This window comes from Loxodonta africana, chromosome 11 (genome assembly GCF_030014295.1).
Source record: "Loxodonta africana isolate mLoxAfr1 chromosome 11, mLoxAfr1.hap2, whole genome shotgun sequence".
Classification (NCBI taxonomy): Eukaryota; Metazoa; Chordata; class Mammalia; order Proboscidea; family Elephantidae; genus Loxodonta; species Loxodonta africana.
In genome coordinates this window covers 16,683,455-16,703,003 of record NC_087352.1, presented here as the reverse complement: position 1 = coordinate 16,703,003, position 19,549 = coordinate 16,683,455, and the positions used below count along the sequence as shown (strand labels likewise).

Sequence of the window (19,549 nt, the reverse complement as noted above, 5' to 3'; positions counted from 1 at the left end):
GTTCCCAGCCCTCCAGAACCTGGGTCCACTTACCGCATCTGCCTCGTGGGGCTCGTAGGTGAAGTGATCCGGAAAGGCCTTGGCCAGGGCCATGTGGCGCGCGGACATATAGTACTTGGGGGACAAGGAGAGCCAGGGTCAGGGGCACAGGAGCCAGTCCCCACTCCCAGGCAGAGGTGGAGGCGGACCCTGGCCACACCTCTTAGGCAGATTACCAGACTGCACCTTCTACTCAAATTATCCTTCTTTTGGCTCCACTCTTTATGTAGATGACCACTGCTCATCTACATAAGGGGCAGTCTCTGATCCATACCTCATCACAGAGGCTGAATTCTCAGGTACCTCTTTGGCCACCAATCCAAACCAAATCCATTGCCTACGAATCCATTCACACTCACAGCCACCCTATAGGACAGGGTAAAACTGTCCCATAGTGGGCACCGGACCTAACCAGTGCGGGTGGGGAAGAGGGATCCTCCGGCAAAACTGGACACTCCGGGTGAGGCAACCCCGGAGTAAACACGCGAGCACCCAGTCCTGAAGCCTGGATTCTGGAGTGGAAATGGAAGACCACCTGAATTCTATTACCTTAAATCCCTGAAAGGTACTTCCAAGGATGTAAATCTTTAAGGAAGTTGACTGCCACATCTTTCTCCTGCAGAGCGGCTGGTGGGTTTGAACCACCCCCACCTTTCCGTTGCTTAACCACTGCGCAATTTGGGCTCCATCTTTGGCCACACCTTTATGCAAATACAAACTCCCCAACCAATGCGGTCTTCCAGGAGGAGCTGATTAATTTCTCAGTGGGACACCAACCTAGAAGCCGGAAGGAGCTGATTCACCAGCAGAAAGCAGGGAAAGGGACCATACCCGGCCTAGGTATTTCCAATCCAGAAGGTCGGAGAGGCGCTCTGTGCGATTCCGCTGGATGATGCGCTGCCGCCGGCTCTGCTGGCAGAAGCTGTAGAGGAAGGAGGTGAGCTGCGAGCACGAATCGTCCAGGCTGCGGAACCGCCGGTCCAGAATATAGATGCCTGTAGGGGCCAGAACGAAGTCTCTGGAAAAGGACTGGGGAGACCTTCATTCTACCCGGGCTCACCAGCACCAGGGCCTTTCCTTCCCCAGGGACTTAAGAGTCTGGTCCCCTGACCCTCTCCTCCCCCTGGGACGCGAGAGTCCAGTCCTTTGTCCCTCTCCTCCATGGACCCAAGAGGCCGTTCCCCGTTCTCTTCTGGAAAAAATCCCTCTTCTCCCCAGTATCCTGGAGTCCTGGCTCTCAGCCCCTCTTCCCCAACCCTCGAGGGTCTGGGCACTGACCATAAGCTGATGGGTCTGCGATGTGCTCCTCCATGAAGCAGCCGAAGCCGGAGAGGTTTGTGGAGATACTGGGGATGCCCATAACGGTACACTCAGCTGCCGGAAAGGGTGAGAAAAGACCCGTTAGCTTTCCCCTCCCCGCCATGGCCTTAATAGTAATAAAAGCCTCAACAGCGCCATCTACTGGCGCCCTTACAAGGTGCCTGGTGCTGCGCCTGAGCGAATTACAACCACGCTGCTCATTCTATTATTTTCTCTTTTTCCCAAAAGGGAAGCTAAGAGGCTCAGAAAAGGAAATTCACTTGCCCAAGCCCTCAGGATGAGGAACAGCCCAGAATTGTGTGATAAGGACGACAGTGGGTAATTTATTGAGCATTTACTCTGAGCCAAGTGCATCACATTACCAAATCCTGACAATTGTAAGATACATTATTTTGCCAGAACTCTACTGTTTTGGTTGGAAACCCTGGTGGCTTAGTGGTTAAGAGTTCAGCTGCTAACCAAAAGGTCAGCCGTTCGAATCCACCAGGTGCTCTTTGGAAATCCTGTGGGGCAGTTCTCTGTCCTATAGGGTCGCTGATTCGAAATCGTCTCGACAGCAACAGGTTTGGTTTTTGTTTTTCTTTATACTGTTTTAGAACCCCGGTGGCACAGTGTTTAAGAGTTACGGCTGCTAACCAAAAGGTTGGCAGTTCGAATCCATCAGCCGCTTCATGGACACCCTATGGGGCAGTTCTACCCTGTCCTATAGGGTTGCTATGAGTTGGACTCCACTCAGTGGCAACAGGTTTGGCTTGGTTTATGCTGTTTTAGTTATTGTAGCTTTATAGTCTGTTTTGATAGGAGGTAAGAAGACTTTCATTATTATTCTTGCTGTGTTCAGAGCACCTACTATGCCTCATTTAATTCCTTAAACAAGGAATTTATTATAATTCTTATATAAATATTCCTCAAATCTTCTGTAAGCTGCAAAACCAGGCACTAAATATATCAGGGCTTGTGGGGAACACAGGGTTAGCAGACCACACAAAACCTATGCGCCATTGTTACCACTGCAGAAACAAACCTGGTAGAATTCCTAATTATCATACAAACACAGCTTAAAAGACTTGTTAGATTACTAATAAATTAAGGAACACTATAAACAAGGCCTCCCCATCTGCTTCCAAAGGGTCACAGCCTTTAAAACCCTATGGAGCAGTTCTACTTTGCACACATGGGGTTGCCATGAGTTGGAAGTGACTCAAAGGCAACTAACAACAGCAGCAGCCAGCAAATGAAGGCAATGGTGGTTTGGTGGTAGAATTCTTGTTTTCCATGTGGGAGACTCAGGTTTGATTCCTGGTCAATGTACCTCATGTATAGCCACTACCTGCCTGTCAGTGGAAGCTTGAGTGTTGCTATGATGCTGAACAGGTTTCAGCGGAGCTTCCAGACTAAGATGAGCTAGGAAGAAAGGCCTGGCAGTTTACTTCTGGAAATCAGCCAATGAAAACCTTATGCATCACAACGGCCCAATCTACAACTGATCATGGGGATGGCGCAGGACCAGGCAGGGCTTCATTCTGTTGTGTATGGAGCCACCATGAGTCAGGGGCCCATAGCAGCTAACAAAAACACAGCAATACGGTATTTATTTAGCTTTAAAAACAAATGAAAGTAGCTTGATTGAAAAGAGTGTGAGGACGAATTAACTTGAGTTTGGGGACTATAGCAAAATGTCCTAAGATAAGGGAGAAATGCAAATAAGCAGTTCAGACACAGAGTATGTTGCCAAAGAGAGCCAGGGACGGTGGACTGGATACAACAGCTCTGGAGGAGACTTCGCTGCAATCCGCTGCGCTAGCAAGCTGTGCGTTTGACTGCTGTTACTTGTTATTGTTGCTGCTAGTTGCTCTTAAGTCAATTCCGACTCATGGTGACCCCATGTGTGCGGAATAGAACTGCTCCATAGGGTTGTCAAGGCTGTGACCTTTCAGAAACAGATTGCCAGCCTGTCTTCTGAGGTGCCTCTGTGTGGGTTCGAACCACCAACCTTTTCAGTAATAGTGGAGAGCTTAACTGTTTGCACCACCCAGGGTCTCCTGGGGAAGGGGGTTTCAAACATTAATGAATTTGGGGGGAAATCACCTGTGGACCATGACATTCACTTGAGACTGTCACTAATCCTTTGGCTGAGCATCACGTGAGCTACTGGGCAGCACAGAACATGCTCTGTACCAGAAGAGATTGCCACTATTGTCCCAATTTTGCAAAGGAGTCATTGTTAGGTGCCGTTGAGTTGATTTCCGACTCATGGAGACCGCAAGTGAGAGTGGAACTGTCCCACAGGGTTTTCTAGGCTGTTATCTTTATGTTGATTAAGCAAGAGGAGCTCTGGTGGTACAGTGGTTAAGCGCTCGGGTGCTAACCGAATGGTCAGTGGTTTGAACCCACCAGCCACACTGCGGGAAGAAGATGTGGCAGTCCACTTCCCATTCTATAGGGTCACTAAGAATCGGAATCAACTTGGCAGCAAGAGGTTTCATCTTTACAGGGGCAGATCGCCAGGTCTTTCTTCTGCAGAGCTGCTGGGTAGGTTCCAGCTGCCAACCTTGCAGTTAGCAGCCGTGCACTTAACTGTTGTGCCACCAGGGCTCCTTCTGCAAAGGAGTCTGGGGCTTAAACAGGGCGAGTCCTTTGTCCCAGGATCATACTGGTTCTGACCAGAACCCTGCCACTATGTTGCCCTTTCCCAGCCCTTTCTCCTACTCCCCAACTCACTGTACTCACCTGGTGTATAGCCCCAAGGCTCATAGTAAGAGGGGAAAACCCCAAGGTGGCAGCCTCGGACAAACTCCTCATAGTCCACAGGAAGCAGGGGGCTCGTGGAGGAAAGGAACTCTGGGTGGAAAATCACCTGGCAGTGAAAAAGAATGGCTCAGCCCAAGCACCAGGTTTATCTACTCCCTGAAGTCCCAGAGCAGTCCAGAGAGGGTGAAACACTTGTCTAAAGTCACATAGGAAGTCAGCGGCAGAGCAAAGACTTGGACCCAAATCTGTTTGCCTCAGAAGCTAGAGTTCTTTTTTTTTTTTTAATTTATTTTGTTCTTGAGAATATATATAGCATAACATATGTCACTTCAGTTTCTACATTACATTCAAGTTGTGCAACCATCCTCACCCTCTTTTTCTGAGTTGCTTCTCTCCGTTAACATAAACTCTCTGCCCTTTAAGGTTCCTATTTAATCTTTTGAGTTGCTGTTGTCAATTTGATCTCATAGAGATAGATCTTGAAAGAGCATAATGCTCAAGGTAGACGTTCTTTACTAGTTAGGCGGAACTATTGTCTGGTTTTAAGAAGACGTTGGGATATTTTTGGTTTAAGGTTTAAGGCTTAAAGATTATTTTAGGGCAGTAGTTTCAGGTGTTCATCCAGCCTCCACAGATCCAGGTCTGGAGTCCATGAAATTTGTAATTCTGTTTTACATTTTCCCCCTTTTAATCAAGATTCTTCTACAGAATCTTTGGTCAAAATGTTTAGTAATAGTAGCTGGGTACCATCCAGTTCTTCTGGTCTCATGGCAAAGGAGGCAGTTGTTCATGGAGGCAATTAGCCACACATTCCATTTCTTCCTCCTATTCCTGATTCTCCTTCTTCCTCTTTTACTCCAGGCAAATAGAGACCACGTGTTGTACCTTCAGCCAGGGTTCTTTTTTGAAACATGGCAAGGCCTTTGATAAACTAGGGGAGTGGGGAGCTTGAGGCCTGGGATTCCCCCTGCCCCTGGCCAGAGCTCTTACCTTGACCCTGTCGGCACTGCTATTGAAGAGGCCGATTCGGCGGATGGTGGTCAGGATAGGGTCCGATGAGTCATCCAGCATATTGTGGGTGCACACAGGGGGGAAGGACTGCCGCTGTGGGGGCCACATGGGGTGGGAGTAAGGAAAGGGACAGAGGGCTTACCACTGCCCCATGAGCCCGCGGACCAGCTTTGAGCCTAGGGGTCCAAGGAGACCACAATTCCCACCATGCTGTAGGGCAGCGAGACTAAAAGGTTGCTGGGAGTTGTAGCTTTTCTTCTTGGCTCTATCCATAAAGTTTTTTTGTTTGTTTTACCTTAGTCCCTTAACCACCCAAAATCCTAAAAGAAACGATTATTCCTGGGTATCTTTGAGGCGGAGCTATAGTGTTAACAGGCCCCCACAGACTGCTGGGAGTTGTAGCTGTCTTGCTTTGTCCTCTCAGTTCTGTCACTTAAAAAACCCAGCAGAACTACATCTCCCCACATTCCATGGGTGCCAAGACTGCCAATATGGTAGCAAGCCTCTGAGGCTGCTGGTAGTTGTAGTTTTCTTAGGATAACCCTACCGAAAACCAAACCAAACCCGTTGCCCTCGAGTGGATTCCAACTCATAGTGACCCTATAGGACAGAGTAAAACTGCCCCACAGAGTTTTTGGTGTGCCTGGTAGATTCAGAACTGCTGATCTTTATGGTTAGCAGCTGTAGCTGTTAACCACTACACTACCAGGGTTTCCAGGATAACCGTAGGTCTCTTCATCTTCAAGTTCCCTATAGTCTCAGTCCTGTAATTCTCCCTACCCTAACAGAGGCCCAAACTACAATTCCCAAGAGTCTCTGGAGCAAGACAGAGCTAGTGTGACAGGAAATCCCAGGGGCTGCTGGGAACCATATAGTTCTTTACAACTGTCCTGTCATTTCTCTTATTAAAGGTTCTGTACACCTTCCAAGGTCCCTAGGTGGCACAAACTGTTTGCTCTATTCGAAAGGTTGGCAATTTGAATCCACCCAGCAGCACCGTGGGGTCACCATGAGTCACAGTCAACTCAAAGGCAGTGGGTTTGGTTCTTGATTTTTTAGTCATCTTCCAGTCTATTGACCCTGGGGTCCAAAGAAACTACAACTCCCAGCAGCCCCATGGTAAAAGCATTCACAGTGAGGTAGGCTACCTTAGGACTACTGGAAAATATATCCAGCTGCTATCGAGTCAACTTCGGCTCATGGCAACCCCTGTATGTCAGAGTAGAACTGTGTCCCGTAAGGTTTTCTGTGGCTGATTTTTTGGAAGGAGACTGCCAGGCCTTTCTTTCGAGGTACCTCTGGGTGGATTTGACTCTCCAACCTTCAGTTAGCAGCCAAGTGCATTAACTATTCACACCTTATTTTTTGTAAGTTGGGCATCTAGGTTTCCGTTCTCTGGGACCTGGCTCACCAACCCTGACCACAGGAACCAAAGTCCCTTGACTGTAGGGGCTAAAAGAACTCTAACTTCCAGAAGCCTCTGGGGTAAAGAATGCGGCACTATCACAGAAAGTCACCGGGGCAGCTGGATTTTCTCTCTAAAGTTTGCCATCCACTTAATTCCATTAACCTAGGAGTTTAAAGAAACTACAACCCTTAGAGGTATATGGGGGCTTTGACAGCCAGTGGAATAAGAAAGCCCAGGGGCTGCTGGGAGTTTTCAACGTTCTTTTCTCCAGAGAACACCGGGTATTTTAGCTGACCCATAGCTCCAACCCAAAAGAGGCTCAACAAAACTACAACACCGAGAAGTCTCTGAGGGCAAAAGTGAAGCTAGTAGAGAGCAAGGCCCAAAGACACCTGTAGTTCTCCTTTTGTGGCTGTCCTGACTTCCTAAAAGTTCCTTTCACCCTTTGTCCATTGACCCCAGGGAATCCAAAGAAACCAAAAACCCCTAACGGCCTCTGTGGCCAAATAAGCCACAGGAAAGCAGGCTTCCCTAAGGGCTTCTGGGAATTGGAAGGTCTACAAAAGTCAGCTCACACCTTTCTGTGGGCATCAGTATTGACAATCCAATCATAGCCACCCAATAAAGCAGAACTCCCAGTAGCCTCTGAGGGCAAAGCTAGCATGGCAGGCTGCCTCTGGGGCTGCTGGGAATTGCTGTCTCTCTGCTAAAGGGTCCAAACCATACCTGCGTGGCAAAGATGGCTCTCTTCATCATTGTGAAGTCCTCCTTGTCCAGCATTTTGTTCATATCTGGGAGACTCCCCCTGCAGGGTGGGTGGCGGATGTATCTTAGGATGGGGTGATGAGAGAGGTCAGGACCTGAGAAGGTGCAGGGCTGAGGGCAGGGTACTCACACCAGCAAGGACTCATAAAGCTTCCTCCCGAATTTCTCTTTCACTGTGTTGGCTGTGTCCCTGGAAGGAACAGAGTAACAACATCACATCAATACCACCTGCCACTTACTTCTAGGGGAAACTGAGGCCTGAGCAGCGAAGTCCTGGTCTGTAGGACAGGGACTCAGGGAACAGGCCCTGGAAGGGTCAGGTCTCTCATACCTGGCATCAGCTGTGTGGCTCAGGGCAGTGGCTGTCCCTCTCTGACTTCAGTGACTTGTCAGTAAGATGCAGACAAAATTAGAACTGACCTCAGAGATTTGTGGTGAAGATGCCATGAGGTCATGATAAAAAGTGCACAGTGCCCGGCACACCATGAGCCATCCAGAAATGTCAGCTATTCTTAGGACCTGTACTAGTGCAGGAAGATGTGATGCTAAGCCCTGTTTTATAATAAAGGCAAAGAAGGTTCTGAGAGAGGAATATTTATGGATGTGAGGAAGGCAGGCAGATAGGCCATCTTAGGTGCCTACTGTCACTTTCTGCCTACAACCCTCCTGTGGCTCTGACCTGATTTTCTACTCTTCTCTCACTCGGGCACTCTGCTTTAGCCACGCTGGTCTCCTTGCTATTTCTCAAACAGGCAATGCTGCCTCAGGGCCTCTGGATTTGCTGTTTCCTTGGCCTGAAATGCTGTTCCCCACCTATGTAACCTGGTGGTGCAACAGTTAAGCACTTGGCTGCTAACAGAAAGGTCAGCAGTTCAAACCCATCCAGTAGCTCCGCAGGAGACACACCGGCTGATCTGCTCCTGTAAAGATCACAGCCTAGGAAACCTTCTGGGGGCAGTTCTACTCTGTCACATGGGGTCGCTATGAGTTAGAATCAACTCAGTAACACACAACGGCAACACATATGTATAAGGTTCACTCCTCATTTCCTTTAGGTCTCTGCCCAATGGCACTTTCTCAGTGTGACCTCTCTTGAAAACCGTGTTTCATATTTCACTCCTGTGTTATTTTTTTTGCTGGAGCACTCTCTATAAAACTGACTTATTTTGTTTAGGGTCTGCCTTCCCTGAGAAGCACATGAGCTCCATGAGAGCAGGGATTTTATCTTGCTTGTTCCCAGCTGGAGTCCTAGGGCCTCGAATTGTGCCTGGCACACAGGAGGTGCTCGGTGAATGTTATCGTTGTTAGAAGCTGTCAAGTCCGCCCCTGACTCATGCCAACCCCATGCACGATGGAACGTAACACTGCCTGGCTCTGCACCATCCCCACGATCGGCTGCAAATCAGACCGTTGTGAGGTATAGAGTTTCTGTTGGCCGATTTCCAGAAGTAGATGACCAGAACTTTCTTTCAAGTTCATCTTAGTTTAGAAGCTCCACTGAAACCTATTCAGCATCATAGCAACACACAAGCCTCCACTGACAGACAGGTGGTGGCCACGCATGAGGAGCACTGGCCGGGAACTGAACCTGGGTCTCCTGCATGGAAGGTGAGAATTCTACCATTGAACCTCCACTGTCTTGCACAACGAATTTCAGATGGTAAATGAATGAATGGAGTTTATAGATGGGAAAACTGATGCTCAGAGAGGGGCAGTAGTTTGGCTAAAGTTATACAGCCAGTGAGGGTCAACGACCTGAGTGGACTCTCACCAGTTTGATATCAGAGACCTTGTTCAGCTGTCACTCTTGCCCTACCTGTGATTTTTTACTGATCTCCTCTCTTTGCCACCCCCATGGAAGTGTCGTAAGCAAGTGACTTCACCAGGAATCAGTCGGGCAGATTTATCACGTTAAGGATGACCAAATCGAGACTCCAGGAGCAACACTGGACCCAAACCACACAGCTGAGAGGAAGACAGGTCGTGATCCTGGACTGAGGGCTACTGACCAAAGCTGCTTGCGGACGGCTTGGCCCTTGAGGGTTTCCACATTGAAATTATTGGTCCGAGCCGGCATGATGAAGAAGGCGACCACTGTCTGTTCACTGCCATTCACCTGGGGCAGAGGGAAGGGAGAGGTCAGCATCACATGGAAGAGGCGGACCCCACCCACTCTTTCTTCTACTGTGCCCCTTCCCATCAAGAATTATGGAACAGAGTTACTGTCCACACTGGGACTCTGATCTTGCTTCTGGGTCTTTTGCCACCTGCCCCATTGAGCTTCCCTACACTCAATTCTGGGTCTCTGAATTCCCCTCTGTAATCTAGTGCAAGAAGCTGTCTAAATTCATGAGGGCTAAGAACCAGAATCAGCACAATGCTGGTTCCTATGAGGCAGAGGTCAAGTATATTTCCACCTCCCCACTTCTCCATTGTGTCTGACACCAGCCTCTGTGCCACCACGGCACTCTCTGCTTCTCTGCAGCATTCAACAATTTGTTGCAATGACCATGCAGAACTCAGAAGAGAAGTAGAGAGTGCCATGAGGGAACAGCTGGTGTAAGATGGTGAAATTGGAGAGTGGAAGCATGGTTGACCACCACTTCACAGGAACCAGCTTTGGGCTAATCCTGATTCTTATCCCTCATATATTTAGATAATTCACGACACTATATTACACCCTCTTTCTGGCACTCTGCCCCCTAGTAATGTAATAATTCACTTATCCTCCCTTTGCCCCTTCACAGTCCAGGTCTTACTCTGAGCAGATAGTTGAGCCTGGCCAAGGCCTCCAGGAAGACGTCAGCCCCCTTGTTGGAGAATTCGTAGCGGCCAGCAATAAAGAAGTACAAGGTCTTGTCCAAGTTGAAGTCCAGATGCCTAGAGAAGATGCAAGGCAGAGTTAGGTCCAAGATCCTCACCCCCCATCCCTGGCCTTAAAAGTACAGATTCCAGAAGTTACTGGGGCAAAGAACATCTTAGACAATGTGGAGGTATCATGGGGTCTCCTGGGAATTGTTCTTTTCTCTTAAGGTGGAGGTTCCTTTAAATAGTCAACCCATTAATCTGTCATTCAAGAACTCAGGAGGCTGAGCTCCCAGTCCCCTCCTCCCACAGACCCAGGAATCTGGGCTCCCAGCTCCCTCCTTTCTTAGGACCTAGGAATCTGGCCTACGTACCCATAAAAATGGCCCCGCACAAACTCCTGGATTCGAGCCTTGCTCTGGGCATGAAGGTTCTGGAACTCATGCATGGCAGAGAATTTCTTCACATTCAGTCCATTGGGGGTCACAATATCTGGGATTTGGGGAAGAAGGTCCCACATTTCACTCCTTCGTTTATTCATTCAGATCAATGTGGTTGAACAAATAAATGAAAAAAGAAAAAAACACCTCCTCTTGCAACTTGTTTTAACAGCTCTTCTGTGAGGTGCCTTTGTGACCCAGCTACCCTGTTATCCAAATGCCCTCTTGCTCAATACTGTGTTCACAAGCTAAACTTCAACACCCATCAGCCCCTGCAAATGGCTACCCAGACAGGGAACCAATCCACACTGGGGCTTCTGGGAGTTTTAGTTCTTTGTTTCCTCTATCTCATCCTGAGCTGGGGATGATCAAACATCCCCAAAGCCATGCTTCTCCCAGGATATACTGTCCACCTTCAAGCCTGTTTCAGGGACCCAGCCATTTCTTATCTTCATAGAAATTATAGGATATCAGTGAAAAACTACACTTCCCATCAACTTTTAGGGCAAAGTTCCAGGAAATAAGGGCCTTTTGGGAATTGCAGTTGCCACCTTACGCCCATTGAGAATGGGTGCCATGGCTTGGGAAGAATGCCTGGTCCCAACCTTCTTCTCAAACACCAAGACAACTGGATCTCAATTTCTTTTCAGGAGACCAATATCTACAGTAGCCAATTACAGAATTTCATCATTTCCGAAATTAAAATCAAAGAAACTACACTACCCATTAGCCTCTATGGTATACAGCCAGGCAGCCTCCTATACAGGTCACCATCCCAGGGCCTTCTGGGAGTTGTAGTTTTACTCCTTACAGTAAAAATACTGGTATTAGCCTTGATGCTAGCCTGACCCAAGCCATGGTACTTTCAATTGCTTTAATGCATGCACAAGTTGGACAGTGAAAAAAGATCAAAGAAGAACTGACACATCTGAATTATGGTGTTGGCAAAGAATACTGAATATACCATGAACTGCTAGAAGAATAAGCAAATCAGACTCAGAGAAAAAATACAGGCAGAATAGTCCTTAGAAGCGAGAATGACAAGACTTCATCTCGCTTACTTTGGACACATCATCAGGAGGGACCAATCGCTGGATGAGGACATCATGCTTGGTAAAGTAGACAGCAAAAAAGAGGGAGACCCTCAATGAGATGGACTGACATAGAGGCCCCAACAATGGGCTCAAACATAGCAAGGATTGTGAGGATGGCACAGGACCAGGCAACATTTTGCTGTTATACAAAAGGCTGCTATGAGTTGGAGCTGACTCAACGGCACCAGACAACAGCCTTGGCAGAGACAGTGTCCCACCTCATTCATGTCTAGGGACCCCAGCCCAGCCTCTACCTGGTTTCCTCTTGAGTAGGTGCTGTGCCTCGATGGCAGTGATCTGGGACACAGTAGTGAAGACGTGAGCACAGTGGGCAGCTGCCCGCTCCATGCAGTAGCGGTGATAAATCTGCCTCTCACCTGCTTCCTTGTCCACGTTGAACTGAGTGGGAAGAGGAGGCCAGTTAGGTTAGGAGGACTGAGGAAGAGAAGACTGGAGGTCCAGAGTCCACAGTCCTAGGGGAGGTTGGGGCTGGCGGCTAGATTCCTGGGGCTGAGGACTTGTACTGCTAGGTCTAAGGGAGGAGGGAGCTGGAGGCCTGGACTCCTGGCTCTGAAGGAGGATGGGACTGGGGGACTGGACTCCTGGGTCTGAGGGAGGATGGGGCTGGGGACTTGTACTGCTAGGTCTGAGGAAAGAGAGGTGGGGGCCTGGACTCCTGGGTTTGAGGGAGGACAGGGCTGGGGGCCTGGACTCCTGGGTCTGAGGGAGGATGGGGCTGAGGGCCTGGATTCCTGGGTCCCAGGAGAAAAGCGCGCTTGGTCCCCTTCGGCTTCCCAGAGCTTTGGGCTGTCCTGGAATACTCACGCATCACCTCCCCCATCTGCTACACTCCCAGCTCACATTCTCCAGGTTGTTGTAGAAGTCCACAGCACCGGCACACAGGTAACGTCCCAGCAGCGTGGCATGGGTGGTGAAGATGGTAGCCACGGGCAGCCGCCGGGCTCGGCACAGGCAAAGCCCTACACCCGCCAACCACTCGTGAAAGTGCGCAACCACATGTGGCTTCTCCTCGCTCTGGGCCAGGAACTGTGGAAACACAGACAAGGGCACTGTGTCTCCGTGTGTGTCATCAAGAGAACTGGCAATCCTCAGGTGGACAGGGAAGTGGGAGAGAGGTAAATCCATTGCCACAAGCGGTAGAGTGGGAGGCTGCCCACTGCAGAGATCCCCATTAGACGAGGCAGTTCCAGAGGCTGACGGAAGCTGGCGTTTCTTTGGCCAAGGCCTTCTAAGTCCTGGTAGGTTCAAATTGAAAAGACTGAAGTTTTAGTGTCCCCAAGTCCTGGACACAATTCTGTGATATCCTTTATCTCAATCAAGATCATCCTTCTATACGCAACACTGGCAAAAGGACTGCAACTCCCAGAATGCCCTATAAGCAACCAGTTCATTAACTGTCCCAGAGCATGGGAAATGAAGTTTCGAGCCTTTTAAAACCTAGAATGAAGCGAGAACCCTAATTTATTGTTCTCAGAGAAGCTGGCAGAGGGGTCCCAAACATCCAAGGTCCCATCTGAGAGCTTATGTTCAGTCGGTATCACACTTGTTGTTGTTGTTATTAGGTACTGAGTCAGTTCCGACTCATAGCAACCCTATGTACAACAGAACAAAACACTGCCCGGTCCTGCACCATCCTCACAATTGTTGCTATGTTTGAACCCACTGCTGCAGCCACTGTGTCAATTTGTCTCATTGAGGGTCTTCCTCTTTTTCTCTGACCCTCTACTTTACAAACATAATGTCCTTCTCAGGGACTGATCCCTCCTGATAACATGTTCAAAGTACTGAGATGATATCTTCCCATTCTTGCTTCTAAGGAGTGTTCTGGCTGTACTTCTAAGACAGGTTTGTTTTTCTGGCAGTCCATGGTATATTCGATACTCTTTACCGATACCATAATTCAAAGGCATCATTTCTTCTTCACTCTTCCTGATTTACTGTCTAGCTTTTACATCCATATGAGGTGACTGAAAATATCATGAGTTGGGTCTGGTGCACCTTAGCCCTCAAAGTGACATCTTTGCTTTTCAACGCTTTAAAGAGGTCTTTTGCAGATTTGCCCAATGCAATATGTTGTTTGATTTCTTGACTGCTGCTTCCACGGGTGTTGATTGTGGAGCCAAATAAAATGAAATCCTTGACAACTTCAGTCTTTTCTCTGTTTATCACGATGTTGCTTATTGGTCTGGTTGTGAGGATTTTTGTTTTATGTTGAGGTATAATCCATACTGAAGGGTGTGGTCTTTGATCTTCATCAGTAAGTGCTTCAAGTCTTCTACACTTTCAGCAAGCAAGGTTGTCATCTGTATAACGCAGGTTGTTAATGAGTCTTCCTCCATTCCTGATGCCGAATTCTTCTTCACATAGTCCAGCTTCTCAGATTATTTGTGAAGCATACAGATTGAATAAATATGGTAAAATTGTACAACCCTCACATACACCTTTCCTGATTTTAATCCACACAGTATCTCCTTGTTTTGTTTGAACAACTGCCTCTTGGTCTGTGTACAGGTTCTGCATGAGTACAATTAAGTGTTCCGGAATTCTCATTCTTTACAATGTTATCCATAATTTGTTGGCATAGTCAAAAAAACACAGGTAAACATCTTTCTGGTATTCTCTTCTTTCAGCCAAGATCCACCTGACACCAGCAGTGATATCCCTTGTTCCATATCCTCTTCCAAATCCAGCATGAATTTCTGGCAGTTCCCTGCTGATGTACTGCTGCAACCATTTTTGAATGATCTTCAGCAAAATTTTACTTGCATGTGATATTAACGATATTGTTCAATAATTTCTGCATTCTGTTGGAACATCTTTCTTTGGGATGGGCACGAATATGGATTTCTTCCAGTTGGTTGGTATCACACTAGAGAGCTTCAATCCCCAGAATTCCCTGCGGCAAACCCTCTCTAAGCGCTAATAGCTCAGAATTCATATAATTGGAAGACCAGCATGAATGAAGCTGGGGCTGGGAATTTCAGTCTCTGAGGAAAGAAGAGACTGGGCCTCTGGATGTCCATGTCCCCAAAGGTCAAAGCTAATCCTAGGATTAAAAGACCTACAGCTCCCAGAATGCCCTGGGGAAGCCCACCCAGCCACCCTCCGGCCCAAGGACTGATGGGAGTTTAGTTTCTGGGCTGGGCAGTGGGGCCTACCTCACCCAGGAACCAGGTGGTGAGGAAGCCAAAGAGGACAGCATCATTGGCCTCACGGTCATACCATGGCACCCCGATGTTGCAGGTGTCCCAGAGCTCCCCCTTCCAGCGCTCCAGGGCCCAGGCTGAGGCCCCCACGTCCAGGAGCACCACCAGGGGGCCTCCCTCGATCAGCCAGCGCCCAAAATACACCTGGGGAGACACACAGAGAGGTTCAAGCTTCTGATACACGTCTCTGTGACCAGCATCTTCAGGCTCCTATCGGCAGGCTGGTGTCTGTATATGCTGCTCTGTTTCTCTATTTCTCACCAGCTGCCTTATTTCTCTATTTGCTGCTAGTTTTTTCCCACCAGAATCTTTTTCCATCTCAGTTGCAACATTCTACCCCATCTTGTTTTGTTTCTATAACTCTACCCTTCTCTCATCTGCTGTCTTCTTTCTCTACTTACAATCATGTATTTCCTGCCTCCTGTTTCTGTGCCTCCACTGTCTTGTTTTCCCAACATGCTAATGATTTCTCCTAGAGTCCCTGGGTGGTGTAAAGGCTAATGTGCTCGGCTGCCTCAGAAGAAAGGCCTGCCAATCTACTTCTGAAAAATCAGCCACTGAAAACTCTATGGAGCACACTTCTACTCTGACACACATGGGGTCACCATGCATGCAAACTGACTCAGTGGCAACTGGTTTTTAATAATTTCTGCTACCTGCTGCCTCGTTTTTGTGCTTGTTGGCGCATTTCTCTCACCTACCACTACATAGTTTTTTTACCACTACATTGCTTTCTTCCATTGTGTATTCTTCCTGCCACTGGTTCCTTCTACTGGACGTTTCTTCCACTTTACTGTTCTTGCCACTGCATTTCTTCCGCCCTGCAGCCTTGTCTCTGTCCCTTTTGCCATGTATTTGTCACCTGCTGCCTCTTTTCCCTGCCCATAAGCCCATTTTTCACTCTGTGGCCACATTTCTAACACTGCCTGCCCTGTTTCCATGTCCCAGGCCTGCATTTTCCTACCCACTGCCATGTTTCTAAACCTTGCTGTCTCATTTCTGCCCCTGCCACATGTCTCCAGTCTGCTGCTTTCCTCCTGAGACTGTGCCGTTGGCTCTGGGCCTGTGGCCACAGTTCTCTCCAGCTGCCAAGCAGTCACACTCCTCCGCCACCTAGCTTTTTCCTGGTAGGGGAGCCTGAGCCTGAGGCCCCTCCCCCTCCCAGCTGTTGTCTGCCCTTTGCTGGGGGGGCTATTCTTAGGCCCCCAGCACGTAGGGAGCAGCTGCCCTGGGGGAGGGACTAGGCTGCCCTGGGGTCCCCTAGGGACACTTGTCCGGGCTGACTGGACTCCAGACCCCACCCCAAACCAGAGGCTCTGAATGAATGAACTGCAGTATTTGTCCTTCCTCGACCCTGATTCTGGTCTATGCCTTCACCCTCCTGTCTCAGGCCCTCTTCTGGCACTCTCTTTCTGTGCTCAACCTTCAGTGCCCATCCTGGGGCTATGGGCCTCTCTCCTCCTCTCTTTAACCCCTAGATTACCTCTCTGTCCACCCCAGACTCTCTCCCCTGGGCCTGTCTGTCTACGTCTCCTCTCTCTGTTGCAACTTCCTCTTCTGCCCTCCTTCTAGATCTGACTTTCTTTCTGAAAACATCTATCTACCTGCCACTTGAGCCCTTGAGGCCACCATCGCCACACTCAGTCCACCCTTCTTTCTCCTTCTGTCTGCCTGTCCATTTCACCCTCCAAGCTCAGCTGTTTACAGTAATGATGCTGCTGATGGTAATAATGACCACGATGATAATAGCTCACACATCCACGAACTTGGTGCCAGGTACTCTGCTAAAGACTTTATAATGATTAACGATTTCATCCTCCCAACAAGCCTATAAGGTGTATGCTATTGGCATGTCAATTAGCCAAGTTCACACAGCCAGGAAGTGAAGAAGCTGAACTTAAACTTCAGGCTCTGGAACCTGGGGTCTTGCACACCTGTTCGACTCATGTTCTGTATGGCTGTCCATCTGCCTGTTTCTCTGAGTCTGACATCCCTGCCTCTTGGACCCATCTCTCTGTCTGACTTGAACCCGCAGTTCATCTGTCCATCTACCAATGTCTTAGATCTTGGGCTCCACCCATGCCCTTCTGGGGTCCTGCATCTACCTGAGTGTCTATCAACCTTCCCTCCTCCATGTCTGCCTGGGAGAGTACTGGGTCATCCCGTGTCTCTCACCATCCCTCCCTCCCTTCCTGGGGCTATCTATGTCCTGCCCCTTCTCCACCTGCTGCACCCACCCTGACTGGGGGACCACCCACCTACCCTCAGCCAGACCATGTCCCACCTTGCAGCCTTTGCTGTTCATGGAGTCCAGGGTCCTCTTCAGGCCCAGGGTGGGGGGCTCAAGCAGTTCTACCTGGGTCCTCACTCCCTGCTCCGTGTATGGTCCCACGAGGTAGTAGTTGTCACCCCACTCATCCCCTGTCACCTTGGCCTTCGTCTGCAGCACCGTGTAGATGCCACCCACTGTAGGCCCAAGATCATGAGGACAGGCCCCAACCAACCAAGGTCTGGAGGTCTGGGACCTGGGGTGGGGTACGGGGCTGAGAGGGCACTGGCACTGGGGACCTAGGTCCCTGGGGCAGGGTGAAGAGGGGGCTAGGACGCCAGATTCCCAAGTCAGAGGAGGAAGGGGCCAGGGGGCAGGGGCCAGGACTCCAGGGTCTGAGGGAGGAGGTGGCTGGGGATAGACTCCTGGGTCTCAGGGAAGAGGTGGCTGAGGGCCTTGACTCCTGGGTCTGAGGGAGGTGGGGGCTAAGGGCTGGGCTCCTGGATCTGAAGGAGGAGAGGGCTCGGGACCCAGGCATCTGGATAAGACAAAGGAAGGAGCTGGGGACCCAGCCTCCTGCATCTTGAGGAATTAAGACTCGGGGTGCCGAGGATGCAAGAAGCTGAAGATTCTCAGGGCTTAGGTTTTCCCGGGTTCCCAGTTTACCGGAACTGCGTTTAAATTCTCAGTCATGCTCCCTGACACAGGGGAGACTGAGATTCCCTCTTCATGGCCCCATTCAGATCCCCACGGTTGCCCAAGAGAAGCCTGAATCGTCATTCCCTGTCCCCCTAGGTGCCCTGACGACCTGTCCCCCAGTCTCTCCCAAACTGGGGACCCAGGCATCTGGGACCCTGCTCCTCTCATTACCCCACCCCAGACCCAGGGACCTCCTGGAACCCAGGCCCTGGGAACCATGACTGGGTTCGCAGGCCCCCTCCCATGGTGGGAGACCCCATCCGTTTCTCCCCCCAAGACCCAGCAAAGCAACCCCCCAGCCCCTTCATTCCTTCTGAGGAGCCAGATAACCGAGCTCCTAGGATTCCAGCCTCAGCCTTCTCCAAACCCAGAACCTCAGGCCCTTGGAAACCCAGGACACAGAAATCCAGGCTCCCAGCCACTCCCATCCTAGGGCCCAGCCCCTAACCAACTTAGGACTTCCCAACCTTCCCTTATTGCAGTACGCATGTGTCCAAGGCCACAGGCTTCCCTACTCCCAGGAACCCATAGCACAGGCCCTGGGCTCCTTCAGAACTCAAGATTCCAGGCCGCCAACGCTCTCCCATCCTAGGACCTAAAAATTTGGGTCTCTAACACCCTCCCATCCTACTCTCAAGTGGCCAGTTCCCAGATTCACTCACCAAAATTCATGCATCTTTCCCAAGTCCGGAGTTACATTGCTTAGTCCCTTCCCCTTGGACCATGGGTCTGAAACCCTACACATTTCCCAGGTTTGCACTCGAAGTCCCTTTCCCCAGCCCCTCCCTGTTCAGGTCTCTCAGAAGCCAAACTTCAGGACCTAGAAATCTATTTTAGCCTCTTCCTCCTAGGACCCAAGACCTGAGTCTCCAGCCCCCTTTCATCTTAATAGCCGACCCATCTTTTCCTCCAGGGCCCAGGAGACTACCCCAGCCTCCCCAAGGACACAGGAGTCATAGGCTTCTTGCCCAGGACCCGAGAGTCACGTCACCTAACTCCGTCCCCCTAGAACGCAGAGCTCCGGGCCCCCATCCCCGACTGCCCTTCCAGCCCGGGGCCCGGGAGCCTGGTGTGCTCACCCTTGTTGGCCACCTCCCAGGCCACCTCGAAGAGCACCGTGTTCTCCAGGTCGAATTCATCCTCCCAATCCTCCAGTCCTGGCAGTGAGGACACGGACAAACTGCGGCTTAGCGGCATGGCCGGCGCGGGAAGGGGACTCCGGGGTCCACAGGTGGGGGCCCCGGGGGTGTCCGGGAAATGCACTGGGTGTGGCGCGGGACCGGGTAGCTGGTGCCCAACGGGAAGCTTGCAATACTCTAGGCTTCCTATTGCAGGACCGCACCCCCACGCTCCGCAGCGTTCCGACCTAGGCTAGCGGCGGCCGCAGCGTCACTGAGCCTAGTGTTCTCCTGCAGTGAAACCTTGCGGCCTCCAGGAGGCGGTGCCAGCTTCCCGGCCAACTCTATTGGCCCGTGCCCGGGGGCGGGGCTCTGGCGTCTCCTCATTGGTGGACAGAGTCGGTCTCTCTCTGTGCCTCCAAGACCTTAGCAGTCGAGCCTTAGGGGGCGGGGCTTATTGCTGAGCTTAACAGAAGCGATTGGCCCACAAGTCTGTCAGTCTGAAGCTGGAGGTCCCAAAGTGGGGGAAGGAAGGAGGGAGGGTGGGATAAAGAGGAAAGGGATCGTGGAGGACGTGAGGTCGCTCCAAGAAGTGTTAAGAAT

The 19,549-nt window shown here is 50.2% G+C and overlaps 1 protein-coding gene across 3 annotated transcripts in view; it reads right to left on the bottom strand.

Moving 5' to 3' along the window:
• GYS1 (glycogen synthase 1) overlaps positions 1-19,489 on the bottom strand; it is a 24,404-nt gene extending 4,915 nt beyond the window's left edge. Inside the window, exons 1-15 of one of the 3 annotated variants that reach the window (XM_003406819.4) lie at positions 18,908-19,313; positions 17,145-17,326; positions 14,813-15,004; positions 12,495-12,680; positions 11,888-12,032; positions 10,474-10,591; positions 10,054-10,174; positions 9,304-9,410; positions 7,425-7,484; positions 7,256-7,334; positions 5,101-5,214; positions 4,090-4,216; positions 1,318-1,413; positions 871-1,034; positions 34-114 (exon numbers count right to left, since the gene is read on the bottom strand). In XM_003406819.4, coding sequence (XP_003406867.1) covers positions 34-114; positions 871-1,034; positions 1,318-1,413; positions 4,090-4,216; positions 5,101-5,214; positions 7,256-7,334; positions 7,425-7,484; positions 9,304-9,410; positions 10,054-10,174; positions 10,474-10,591; positions 11,888-12,032; positions 12,495-12,680; positions 14,813-15,004; positions 17,145-17,326; positions 18,908-19,025 — 1,890 coding nt within the window. In that variant the 5' untranslated portion in view covers positions 19,026-19,313. Of the gene's footprint in view, positions 1-33; positions 115-870; positions 1,035-1,317; positions 1,414-4,089; positions 4,217-5,100; positions 5,215-7,255; positions 7,335-7,424; positions 7,485-9,303; positions 9,411-10,053; positions 10,175-10,473; positions 10,592-11,887; positions 12,033-12,494; positions 12,681-14,812; positions 15,005-17,144; positions 17,327-18,907 lie in introns of all 3 variants that reach the window. The other 2 variants (XM_010586515.3, XM_023543257.2) reach the window with 2 other exon arrangements.
• Positions 19,490-19,549: the final 60 nt, after the last annotated feature.